The sequence below is a fragment of the Orycteropus afer genome, unplaced genomic scaffold, assembly GCF_000298275.1.
Source record: "Orycteropus afer afer isolate SDZICR_OR568_19922 unplaced genomic scaffold, OryAfe1.0 scaffold00086, whole genome shotgun sequence".
NCBI lineage: Eukaryota > Metazoa > Chordata > Mammalia > Tubulidentata > Orycteropodidae > Orycteropus > Orycteropus afer.
Window position 1 is genome coordinate 9,171,092 of NW_006921673.1, and position 12,069 is coordinate 9,183,160.

At 39.8% G+C, this 12,069-nt stretch overlaps 1 protein-coding gene across 1 annotated transcript in view; it reads right to left on the reverse strand.

The window, feature by feature from the left end:
* Positions 1-8,832, reverse strand: part of LOC103198130 (zinc finger protein 474-like) — an 82,333-nt gene extending 73,501 nt beyond the window's left edge. The window contains exon 1 of the mRNA XM_007942238.1: positions 7,795-8,832. Within this exon, the coding sequence (XP_007940429.1) occupies positions 7,795-8,832 (1,038 nt within the window). The remainder of the gene's footprint in view (positions 1-7,794) is intronic.
* Positions 8,833-12,069: the final 3,237 nt, after the last annotated feature.

The following is a 12,069-nucleotide window of genomic DNA, read 5'->3' on the forward strand; positions in this document are numbered from 1 at the left end:
TTTTGGTATGCTCATTCTAATAATTTTGAATATATGTTCATGATAAACCAAAAAAACCAAACTTACTGCTGTCAAATCAGGTCTGACTCATAGCGACCACTCCTTGGGCTTCTGAGGAGGTATCTCTATGGAAGTAGATGGCCTGATCTTCCTTTGAGGAGTGGCTGGTGGGTTTGAACCACCAGGCTTCTGGGTAGCAGCCAAATGCCTTAGGCACTATGCCACCAGAGTTCCCATGTTCTTGATACACAAACATATATCCCTAGCCCAATTTTCTCTTCTGAGTTCCAGACGCATATATCCAGCATAACTTAATGACTTAGAGTCTCTGGTGTTACTGGTTAACACACTTGCCTGCTAACCAAAAAGTTTGCAGTTTGACTCTACACAGAGGCAACTCAGAGAAAAGACCTGGAGATCTGCTTCTGAAAAGCAAGTCATTGAAAACCCTCTGGAGCACAGTTCTACTCTGACAGATAAAGAGTTGCCATGAGTACAAATGAACTCAACAACAAAAAACAAAACAATGTATCCACTTAGCATTTTGAATTTTTTGGATGTGTCCAAAATGAAACCATTGGTCTTATCCTCCAAAGCATGCCTTCCTTAAGTGTTCTCCATCTTAGAAAATGACACAACCCATGCAGTTGCTCAAGCTAGAAATTCAAGAGTCATCCTTGATCACCTTCCTCTCTCCTCCACATCCTATCACCAAGTTCTGTTCAGTGTACCTTCGTTACATCTCTGCTGACCACTCTAGAGCAAGTCCCCACCTGCTCTTACCTGGATTCCTGTAATAACCAAATGATGATCTCCTTATGTCTACAGAGTAGCTTAAGAAGGCAACTATCCTGCTTCCACAGCTTCATCTTCAGTGCCTGTCCCCTACTCATATGGGTCTGGGCACATCTGGACATTTACTTCCATTATAAAAGATCTTTTATGGCGCTTTTATCTACCACCTCTGAAGGGTTCCGAACTGTTCTTGTGTTTAGAGATTATAGAAACAATAGTTTCAGGAGCCCTTTAACAGAAGGCATGAAGAGACAAAGGCTTTTACCCATACTACATTTGCTTTTTGAGGTGTGGTGCTGGCGAAGAATGCTGAAAGTACCGTGGACTGCTAAAAGAACTAACAGATCTGTCCTAGAGAAAGTGCAGCCAGAATGCTCCTTGGAAGCAAGAATGATCAGTCTTCGTCTCACCTATTTTGGTCATGTTGTAAGAAGGGACCATTCCCTGGAGAAGGATGTCATGCTGGGTAGGGTGGAGGGTCGACAAAAGAAGGGGAGGCCTTCAACGAGATAGACTGATAAGGTGGCTGCAATGGTGGGCTCAAGTATAGCAGGGATTGTGGGGCTGGCGCAGGATCGGGCAGTGTTTCGTTCTGCTGTGCATGGGGTCGCTATGAGTCGGAAACAACTCAACGGCACTTAACAACAACAACAACATTTGGCTGGAATGCCCCACCCTTTAGCTTTCCTTCTGATTAATGCCTTCAAACATTTTATATCTCAGCTGAAATATCACTTTCTCCTAGAATTTTTCTCTACCCTAGATCTTGGAAGTCCACCTCTCACCATTATTCACTGTCATATCATGATCTGAAATTACATACATATTTGTTTATTTCATATGATTTTCTCCACAGGACAATAACTCCAGGAGATCAAGAACTGTATCTACTATTTTTCATGGTTATATATTTAGTACTTAGTCCAGTGCTAAATAATATTTGTTAAATGAACAAAACTCCTTTTTTCTTTGTCCCACCAAACACTCACAGCTTGGCAGGTTAACTATAATCCTTTGTTGTATCACATCTATGTCTCCCTCAGAGTGACATTAAAAAAAAAAAAAAAAAAAATGGGTCTTTGTAAATAAAAAGCTGGGTCAAACACCACTGCACACCACTGTGTGGCTTTGGCAAAATCCTTAGGTTCTTGGCATCTACGTCTTCTCATTGGAAAAACAGGGGGAATGATATCTATTGTGGGTTGAATTGTCTCACCCAAAGAGACATATTGAAGTCCTAATCCCTGTTATCTATGAATGTGGCCTTATTTTTATATAAGGTCTTGCAGATGTAATTAAGTTTAAATAAGGTCATTAGGATGGACTCTAATCCAGTATGACTGGTATCCTTATAAGAGGAGGGAGAAGAGACACAAACACGGAGGGAAAACACCATGTGACAGTGGAGGCAGAGAATGGAGAAATGCATCTGCAAGCCAAGGAATGCCACAGATTGCTGGCAATGTCAGAAGCTAGGAGAGAGCCAAGGAACAGATTTTCCCTCAGAGCCTCCAGAAGGAACCAACACTGCAGACACTGTGATTTTGGATTTCTAGTCTCCATTACTGTCAGGGAACAACTTTCTGTAATTTTAAAACAAGTAATTTGTGCTTGTTACAGCAGCCCTAGAAAAGGAATACAGTATCTATCTCATAGTAATATTAATGAAGATTAAAATGAGGTCACACATTTAAGTGCTAACCATAAAGTTACTCAGTAAAGTTCCTTTCCTCCTATGTCTCTCACTAAACTCAATATTCTTCTTACCCAACAGATGCACATGCATAAACACAAATAAAATTTGAAAACGAGAGAAGCACTTATCCTGTCTCTCTGAGTGTTTTTTGGTTGTGACCTTTCACTGAGAATGCTGCCTTTAAAGAATGAGATACTTAGCCATAAAATGGCATTCATAACCAAATATGTAACTGGAACCCCAAGTAACTAGAGGTGTATCGTGAGGACACCTTCTCAAACATATTTGGGGGTAACGATAGAAAGAAGTATTTTTGAAGAAACTACTTTAAAAGAAAACACCAGATGGCAGCACCAGCTGCTAGAGAATTGTCTGATGAGGCTTTAGCTTAAATGAGGGGTGGAGGGAGCCCGTGGGATGTGAAAGGCGTCTTAAAACTACATTCAGAGAAACTGACCATCATTTATAGAACAAATAATTTCCCCTAAGAAAAGTAATTCCTATATTATAATATAGGATAGGATTTTTAGGAAAAATGTCACAGTGTGACATATTACAAGCAAAACCTTAAGAAAATATTCCTTGGCATTATCTAACTAATAAAAGTTAACCAGACAAAGGCTTCATTTTGGATTATAGTTATATTTAATTAACTCTGTCAGTCTTCATTCCAAGTAGCCTACCTGAAAAGGCCTAGAGCCAAAATATGAAATACTATATGTATTCATTCATAATAAAATAGAGATCAGAAATGACTTCTATCATCACGTTCTTGGCAGTTTGGGAAAGAGTTTACTAATATAGACAGCAAATGATCTCATTAAATAGATACTTAATTAAAATTTAACATAATAATCTATGGTTTCTCATAGTTGTTGTTGTTTTTGTTGCAAGTCAGACCAGACTCATAGCGACCCTTCCTTGGGTTTCTGAGGCAGTATCACTACGGAAGTAGATTGCCCCACCTTCCTTCCAAGGAGTGGCTGGTGAGTTTGAACCACCATCCTTCTGGTTAGCAATCAAGTGCCTCAGGCACCAGAGCTCCCATGGTTTCTCACAGAATGAGTCAAAATTTTGTATTGAATTAACAGCTGTTTTAAAATATTGCCAAATTGGATATTGCTTATAAGGATCTTCTCCTAGAGGAAAAAAGGGGGTGTGATGCTGCTCATTACACATATAATGGGAGAGCAACAATCCCAGGGCAATCATAGCTTTTAAATAAAAATCTTAAGAGTAGAGGATCTAGTGGGTATGGCTGTGACAGAGTGCAACGTCCCTCACAACTTTTTTGTGAGATCAGAAAACATGCATTCAGTCCTACGTATCTGATGAAAAGCAGTATAAAGAATTCAAATCCATACAGTGGCAGAATTAAAGCTAAATGCCCACCTAGGTCTTAAAGGAGAGCTTATATTGGCAACATTTATGTGTTTAGATTTGATGGGAGGGTAACATGAACATCTGTATTGTAAGGAAACTGAGCCAACTGAAATGGAAGAACATTCTGAGCAAAGGGTAATTCACCCTGAGGAGGAAATAGTCATTGTCATGCAACCAGAGTGAGTTATTTTCCAAGTACATGATTAGAGTTCTGAATTAGGTACTATAACATTGAGCCTCTTACAGCATTCACAATAGTCAAAAGGTGTAAACAATCTAAATGTCCATCAACAGATGAATGAATAAAGAAAATGTGTTATATACATGCAATGGAATACTACTCAACCAACAGAGGAAACAAAGTCTTGATACATGCCACAATATGGATAGTGCTTGAAGAGGGTATGATGAGTGAAATAAATCAATTACAAAAAGACAAATATTTTATGATCTCATATATATAAAAAGACAACAAAAGCCAAACATATATAGACCAAAGTTTATTAGTAGTTTTTGGAGCAGGAGAGCTGGGGGGCAGGGGGGAAGAGGAGCATATGACAAAAACCACATTGATTAAGGGTAGGTTGCACAGCCAATTATAATTGTAGTCAATAAGCTGTATACCTGAAAAAAGTTGAATTGGCAAAAGTTGTGTAATAGATATATGTACAACAGCAACAACACCAACCAAAAAAAAAAAAAAAAAAAAGAGTAGTTGTTAAGACTGCTTATGTACAACCAAAAACCTCACAGTACTTAATTCCTTGGTTTGGAGGTTTAGGGATGTCATGGGACATCCCAATTAACTGGCCTAATAGCATGTTTAGTGCTTCTACTGGAACTGCTAATTCATTGCATAGTGACTAGGGTCTTAAAAGCTTGTAAATGGCCATCTAAGGGACCACAATTGGTTTCTACTCACCTGGAACAACAGAGAAGGAAGGAGAGTCAGGAACATAGAATGTGTGGGTAATTGAGTCTATGAACAACTGTCTCCTTTGCCATGAGCCAGATGATGCCCAGCTACCATCATTGAACATTTTGATCAAAGATTCTATAGAAGAATACTGATCAAAAGGGGTAAAATACAGAACAGAATTTCAAATTTTCATGGACTCCAGACTCTCTGGAGCCATGAGAGATAGATGAACCCCTGAAACTATTGCCTTGAGAAAATCTTTAAATCTTAAACCAAAAATATCCCCTGGAATCTTCTCAAAAGATAACTATAGTTTAGCCTAACTAGTTAAAAAAAAAAAAAAAAAGTCAAAATATGGGATCAAATTTAGAAACTTGAAAGATTAGATGGGAACTTGGAGGGCAGTAAGTTTATGTTAATGAGGGAGGAACAACTCAGAAAAGGAGGGTGAGAATGACTGCACAACTCAAACAATGTAATCAATGCCACTAATTGCAGAAATGGTTGAGTAAGTGCATGTTTTGCTGTGTCTAGTCTCAATAAAAGCAACAAAACAAATTCAAAGAAAAAAACATTGAATCTCTTGTGAAAATCAGACAGCAGAGTTGATTCTAATCTGAAGTCAGATCAAGAGTTCTAGAAAGAAATTAATTGATGAGAAGAAATAAGCAGACATTTGAACTGTGTGAATGACTGTATGTGTGTCACACTCTGCCAAAAGTCAACCCTCACAGGCAGATAAAATTCTGAAATCTAATAATATATAGGATGGTGTGATTCACTGTAATATCTAAATTTTAAATTATACAAAGGAAAGGAAAACATCAATAGACAAGATCAAATCATTACTGAAAAATAAAAATACTCTACCCAGCAAAGGCTTTCTGCTGAAAGCACTGTGGAACAGCAACTGTCTCCTCCAGTAAGTCTCAGGCTGCTCTGGTGTGTAGGAGTTTTCTGCATTTTAATTAACCCGTGCTTGTTGGCAATCTGGCAGCTAAAGAGACCCTGTGTTGGATGACCTTTCTGTGCCCTCTACAAAAGCCTGTGTGGTCCTCAAACTGGCCAGCACACATATGACTGCACTGGGTGCCAGTTTCCCACTGACATGTCCATTTTCGGGTCTAGAAGCAGGATTGTGTGTACTCTGACATAGCTAAATGTGTCAGATGTCCTTGTTCTGACAGACTTCCCTACTCTGATCTAAATGCATGGGCCAAGGAAAGGCATTTGCTGGCCTCTAGTCTTGAACGTTATCCCCTCCAGATGATGGGGTGAGTCAGGAAGGTGTCTTATGTGAACCGTGGGCCCAGGCCAGCCTCTCAGCAGTCGTGACTGAGTGAGAACACGCTGTGCTCAGCTTGTTGGCTCCACTCTTGGGAGCACAAAGTATGTGTTACAACAACAATCGCAGAAATCCTGACCACACTTTTCCGTATCTAGAGATCTGTAATAAGAACATTTGAAGTAAACGCATACAATCAAGAAACAGGGCTGCAAGTCAGAATGTGAAAGGAGTTTCTGATTTGTAGCCCAGAGACACAAATTCTTTTCCTCTCTGAATTCAGACCCCACACATTTTGGAAGAAAAGCAACAGCCAAAAGATGGGAAAAACAGATCATGTTTATGAGACCAGCCTGCAGCCCATGCCACACTTAAGAGTTTGGGGTTTTGTTAGGCAAAGAAATTAACTGTTCTTTTTTCAACGTTCATCGGAAAACTTGCCCAGCATCTGTTAGTGTGACTCTTCAGCTTCAGAATCATTGTCTTGGAATCTTCTAAACCAGTAAGTCCTCAGTCATTTTATTCTAAACATGGAAGTTAGGAAACCAGGAAAAAAAAAAAAAAATTCCTCAAAGAAATAGAATTTTAAATTAGGAAAGAAAGATCGGATTAAAAATTAAATACCCTCCATATTCATCTGGTTTTATCTTTTACAATACACTGTATAACCTTAGTTTCTCTAAATCAATCCATTGATGTGTCTCCACAGAATGAACGCTTCACAGCGGGCCTTGGAGGAAAGACTTTGACCAACTCCTACATCTCCTAACTTTATATTCTGTAAGGTGTGACCCAGGTAGCACATCTACTCCCTTAGCTTAATAAAAAGACAAAGAGTATGGACTATGGCCTGTCTTGCAGGTAACCACCCTCATGAGAATCCTTCCCTAATCCCGGGTTGACGATGAAAGCTCAGATAAAAGCTCAATAACTCTTCACTCTATAAGTTGGGGATACCTGGAGCCATGTAGTTTTTATTCGATAGCCCAAGTTAGGGCTCAGGGCCAGGAGTTCAACTTAGTGTAGATTATACTGTAGCAAAGGGAATTCAGTACCTTCCAAGACTGTGAACATAACACTTAGTTGTTTCACTGGCTACACTAGGGTTAATGCCTTAATTACTTCAATAATGTATTTAAAGAAAACATGCTATATTTGCAGAGCATGTGTATGTCTGAAAGTGCTCCAGTGCTTAATTATTGCTAAAGTCATCTGGGGTTTTTGACACAGATTCTATTTTAGTAAGACAAACTCAACATAACCCAACATTGCCAAAAATGAATTCCTAAGGTAGATGACTAAAATAAACCAGCAATAAATATTGGCTGTTGGAATGGGAATTATATCTCTGTAATGTGAACACAGTATTAATGAGTCATTTTCAAATAACAGTCTCTCTTAGGGATTATTGGTATGAGGAATCAGGGAAGAAAGACGTCCACCTCTCTTTCCTTTATGCAGCAGAACTTTAGAGGAATGTGACCCAATCAGTCAAGGATGTCCTTATATCTACTTTGCCAAGAAAAGTATAGGCCCTGGAGTCCAACAGAGGGTCAGCTTGGACAGGCTACATCGAAGCAAAAAAAAAAAAGCCATTGTATGAAGCCATCCTACCGGTGAGGTGACTGATTCTGGGACAGTTCTCTCTCATTCTCCTGGAGGCAAAACGTACCCCTAGGTCCATCTAGTTAGTGCATCTTACATGGCATGAATTACCTTATCAGACACAGTAGGTGTTTCCACGTCCCTTTGCTGCTTGGAGTTAGTGGACTCATTTTGACTACTCATTTTGCCTCTTAAAGTGAAATTCTGATCTTTTGGTCCACCAGGTTGAGCTTTACAACTTCTCTGGTGCACCAGAAGGCGGTCTGGGGCGAAGGTCCGGCAACAATTTGGGCAAGGAACAAGCTGAGCCTGACTTGGCCCTTCTTGGCTGGCCTGACCAATTGAAAGAGGCTGGGGCTTCTGTGGGAGTGGCATGCGAAACTCCTTGGGGAGCCGCTCATTTTCTATTTTCCATTTTTCGAGGCATTTGGGCTCATGAATAGGAAGGGACAGGGTGCCAAATTCCCGGCCACAAATATAGCAGATGAGAGTCCTTGGTCTGGCTGGGATTCCACTAGGTGCTCTCTTTAGGCTGGGAAGAGCATCAGCGCTTTTGGGGGTTGGTGCTCTGAGACCCGCATCTTTTGGTTTGCAGCTTCTCTGGTGAACTAGAAGACGATCCGGCAAGAACGTACGGCCACAGTATTCACAGGCTAGTAGCTGAGCCTGGGCACTCTGGAATGCTACCTCATTAGCTGCCTGAAGACTGTAGGAACCACTACCACTGAGAGGCTGTGGCTTGGAGGGTTCTGGCCTCCTCAGGTGCTTGGGCAACTTGCTGTTTTCAATACGCCACTTCTCCAAGCACTGAGGCTCATGAATGGCAAGTGACTGGGATCCAAATTCTCGGCCACAGATATAACACACTCTGAATCCAGGCCTGCGGGAGGGGATGACAGGGGGACTAAATTGGCTTTCTGACATAATTCTCCTACTTGACCTCCTCGATAGTATCACAGTTCCAGGTCTAGTTTTTTGGGTCTTTGTCTTTATTTTTTCAGAAAGATTGACACTCTCTGTTTCTGGCAAACCACTAGAATGAGAGCCACTAGATAGGATGGCTTGGTTGATAAGGAAGGAAGTATCTTTAGAATAGTGAAAAGTCTGCTGCAATTTGTTGGAAAGCTTTTTCTCTTTTCCTCTTTCCATTAACAAAGAAGTCTTTCTCTAGTGCTTACTCTGATTTCAGGCCAGGCTCATTTTGGGCTTCTGCTTAGAGTGAATATTAGTGAGGTTGGCTCTCCTGGGGTTCCACATTGTTGCCAGTACCTTAGACCCACAGACCATGACTCAGAGCTTCATTGCAAGGCAGCAGTCTGGAATGCTGGAAAGTCCCCATTAAACCTTAGATGCCTCCAAGATCTGCAAGGGGAAAACATAAATCAAGAAGTTATTCCACACACACACACACAAACACACACACACACAAGACTATAAGTTTTTAATCTTATGAGTGCTTTTTATTTGATCAACTATCTTTTTTAGCTCTGGTAGTGCAGTGCCTAAGGCACTTGACTGCTGACTAGAAGGCTGGTGGTTCAAACCCACCATCCACTCCACAAAAGGAAGGTTAGGAAATCTACTTCCGTGGTGATACTGCCTCAGAAACCCAAGGAGGAGCGGCTATGAATTGGGTCCTACTCGACAGCACATAACAACAACAGCAACATCTTCTTTAGCTAGCACAGTAATTAGCATATACAATTTGTTCAATGAACTTTGAAATCATTATGAAGAAAGAAAATTTCCATTATGAATGGCACCATTACCTCCTGTACCCTGCAGAAACTTCCACTACATCAAGGATTCTTAAATGTTTAGTGTCGTGGGTCATATTGGCAGTTGCTCAAAGCCTATGGATCTCTTCTCAGAATTTAAAAGAAAAAAACTTAACTGCCATCAACTCGATTCCAATGCATAGCAACCCCCATTGGGTTTCTGAAGTGGTAAATTGTTACAGAAACAGATTGTCCAATTTTCCTTCCACAGAGTGGCTGGTAGATTTGAACCACCATCCTACTGGCTAGCAGTCAAATGCCTTAGGCACTATGCTGACAGAGCTTCTCAGAATAATGTAAAATACAAAAAAATAAAATTCTTACTATTACAAGGGAAACCAATTTTATTGAAATAATTTATCAAATATTTTTAATTGTGATAGTGTAATATCATAGTTCTGAGTGTTCATGGATCTGAGGTTCAGAACCCCACAGAATAAGTAATTCTATTGAATTATTATTGTGAATATTATGAAGATTATCAGGAAAACTGCCAGGAAGGGGTATGTCTCTTATAATCCATGATGTATGCACTTTTCCTTCATACAGGAATGGTGTACTATTAAACTGTGGCCATTTCTCTCAAGCAAAGAATGAAACTCAGACCTCTGCCCTTCCCCCTAGGACATCTATAGCTTTTTCCTGGAAAATAACCAAAGTTTATGTTGACGTTCTCTTCTTTAGGTATTTTGTTCATTTTCTTGTTTGATGAATGTTGTGTCTTCCAATCTTTTTTAAAAACAAAGAAACAAACAAACATGGCCACTATGTCTTAAACAAAACCAGAAGAAAGAATTAGTGAGTTCTCACTATGAGCAGAAGTCTAAGGAGTTTTTACATTTGGTAAATTCTAACTGAGTAACACAATGTTCTGCTACTATCCATAAGATTTTCACTGACCAACTTTTTCAGAAAAAGATTGCCAGGTCCTTCTTCCCAGACTGTATGAAGAAAAAACATGGCATCAAAATTATAGGAAACTTCATTAATAGCCTGCAATATGCAGGTGGCACAATCTTACTTGCTGAAGGCGAAGAGGACTTGAAGCACTTACTGATGAAGATTCAACACTACAGCTTTCAGTATGGATTACACTTTAACATAGAGGAAACAAAAATCATCACAACTAGACCAATAAGCAATATCATGATAGTCAGAGAAAAGACGGAAGTCATCAACGATTTCACTTTACTTGGATGCACAATCGACCCTTACCGAAGCAGCAGTCAAGAAATCAAATGATGTAGTGCATTGGGCAAATCTGCTGTTAATGACCTCTTTAAAACTTGAAAAGCAAAAATGTCATCTTGAGAGGTAAGATGTGCCTGACTTGAGTCACAGTATTTTCAATTGTCTCATATGTGTGCAAAAGCTGAACAGTGCATAAGGAAGACCAAAGAAGAATCGCTGCATTTGAATTATGGTGTTGATGAAGAATATTGAATATATCATGTCCTGTGAGAAGAATGAACAAATCTGTTTTGGAAGTATAGTCAGAATACTCCTTAGTAGAGAGGATAACAAGACTTATCTCATGTACTTTGGGCATGTTATCAGGAGGGACCAGTCCCTAGAAAAGGACATCATGTTCAATAAAGTAGAGGGTCAGAGATAAGGATAAAGACCCTTAACAAGATGGACTGACATAGTGGCTGCTACAAGGGGCTCAAACATAGCAATGATTGTGAGGATGGCACAGTGTTTCGTTCTGCTGTATATAAGGTTGCTATGAATCGGAATTGACTTGATGGCACCTAAAAACAATAATCAGAGTAAATTCTACCAGAGGCCAATGATCTTCCCCAAAGATTATTTTTGGAATGTTCAGGGCCTTCTTCATCCTGAAGGATGACCCTGACTAATGCATCTCAGTCACAAAGTAAGCAGCACCCGATCCAGGCTGTACCCTACCAACCATGGCAAACACTCAATTCCAGCAGAGCAAGGACAGCAGTGATTGTATTACTTAAATATTGCTTAGGCATTGTGTTTGAGAAAGACAAAAAATATCTGTGAGAACTTATGCCCAGTTCTGTAATTTGCTGCCAAGAAGGGTCTGAACCTTTGTAATTAAGAGTATCAAGCCAGGTCTGACATAGAGAAGGAAGTTATTCTTCATTTTGACAGTTCCTTAAGACAGTAATATTAACACACGTGACAAAAGAATGTGTTGGCCCCAAACACAGTGACCAGCACTCTGATGAAGCTTAGAGAAACAAAATTTATTATTTGATCAGCATCATCCAAAAGAGAAAGTGGATCTAGGGAGCACAAAGAAAGGGGTAAAAATATTTCCTTATGTTTCTACCTATACAGGGGTGAAACATCCCCCTAACTCATCTGTTCTGTTAGTTCTTATTTCTCATTCACCAAGAACCTTTTGATTTAGTTTCCAGGTTCCTTGATAGCAGGAAGTTGCAGACAATAAAAGTACTTAAGAAAATGGACTTGAAAAAGCAATTCAATCAAACACCTGCCTTCTCTAAACTATATCTCTGTCTCTGTCTCTCTCATACACCCAAATATACACACACAGTCAATTCTGTTCGTGTCAGATTCGAATACCAAAAAAATCCTGTGAGTTGCCCAAATCCTTGTACTCTCCCCT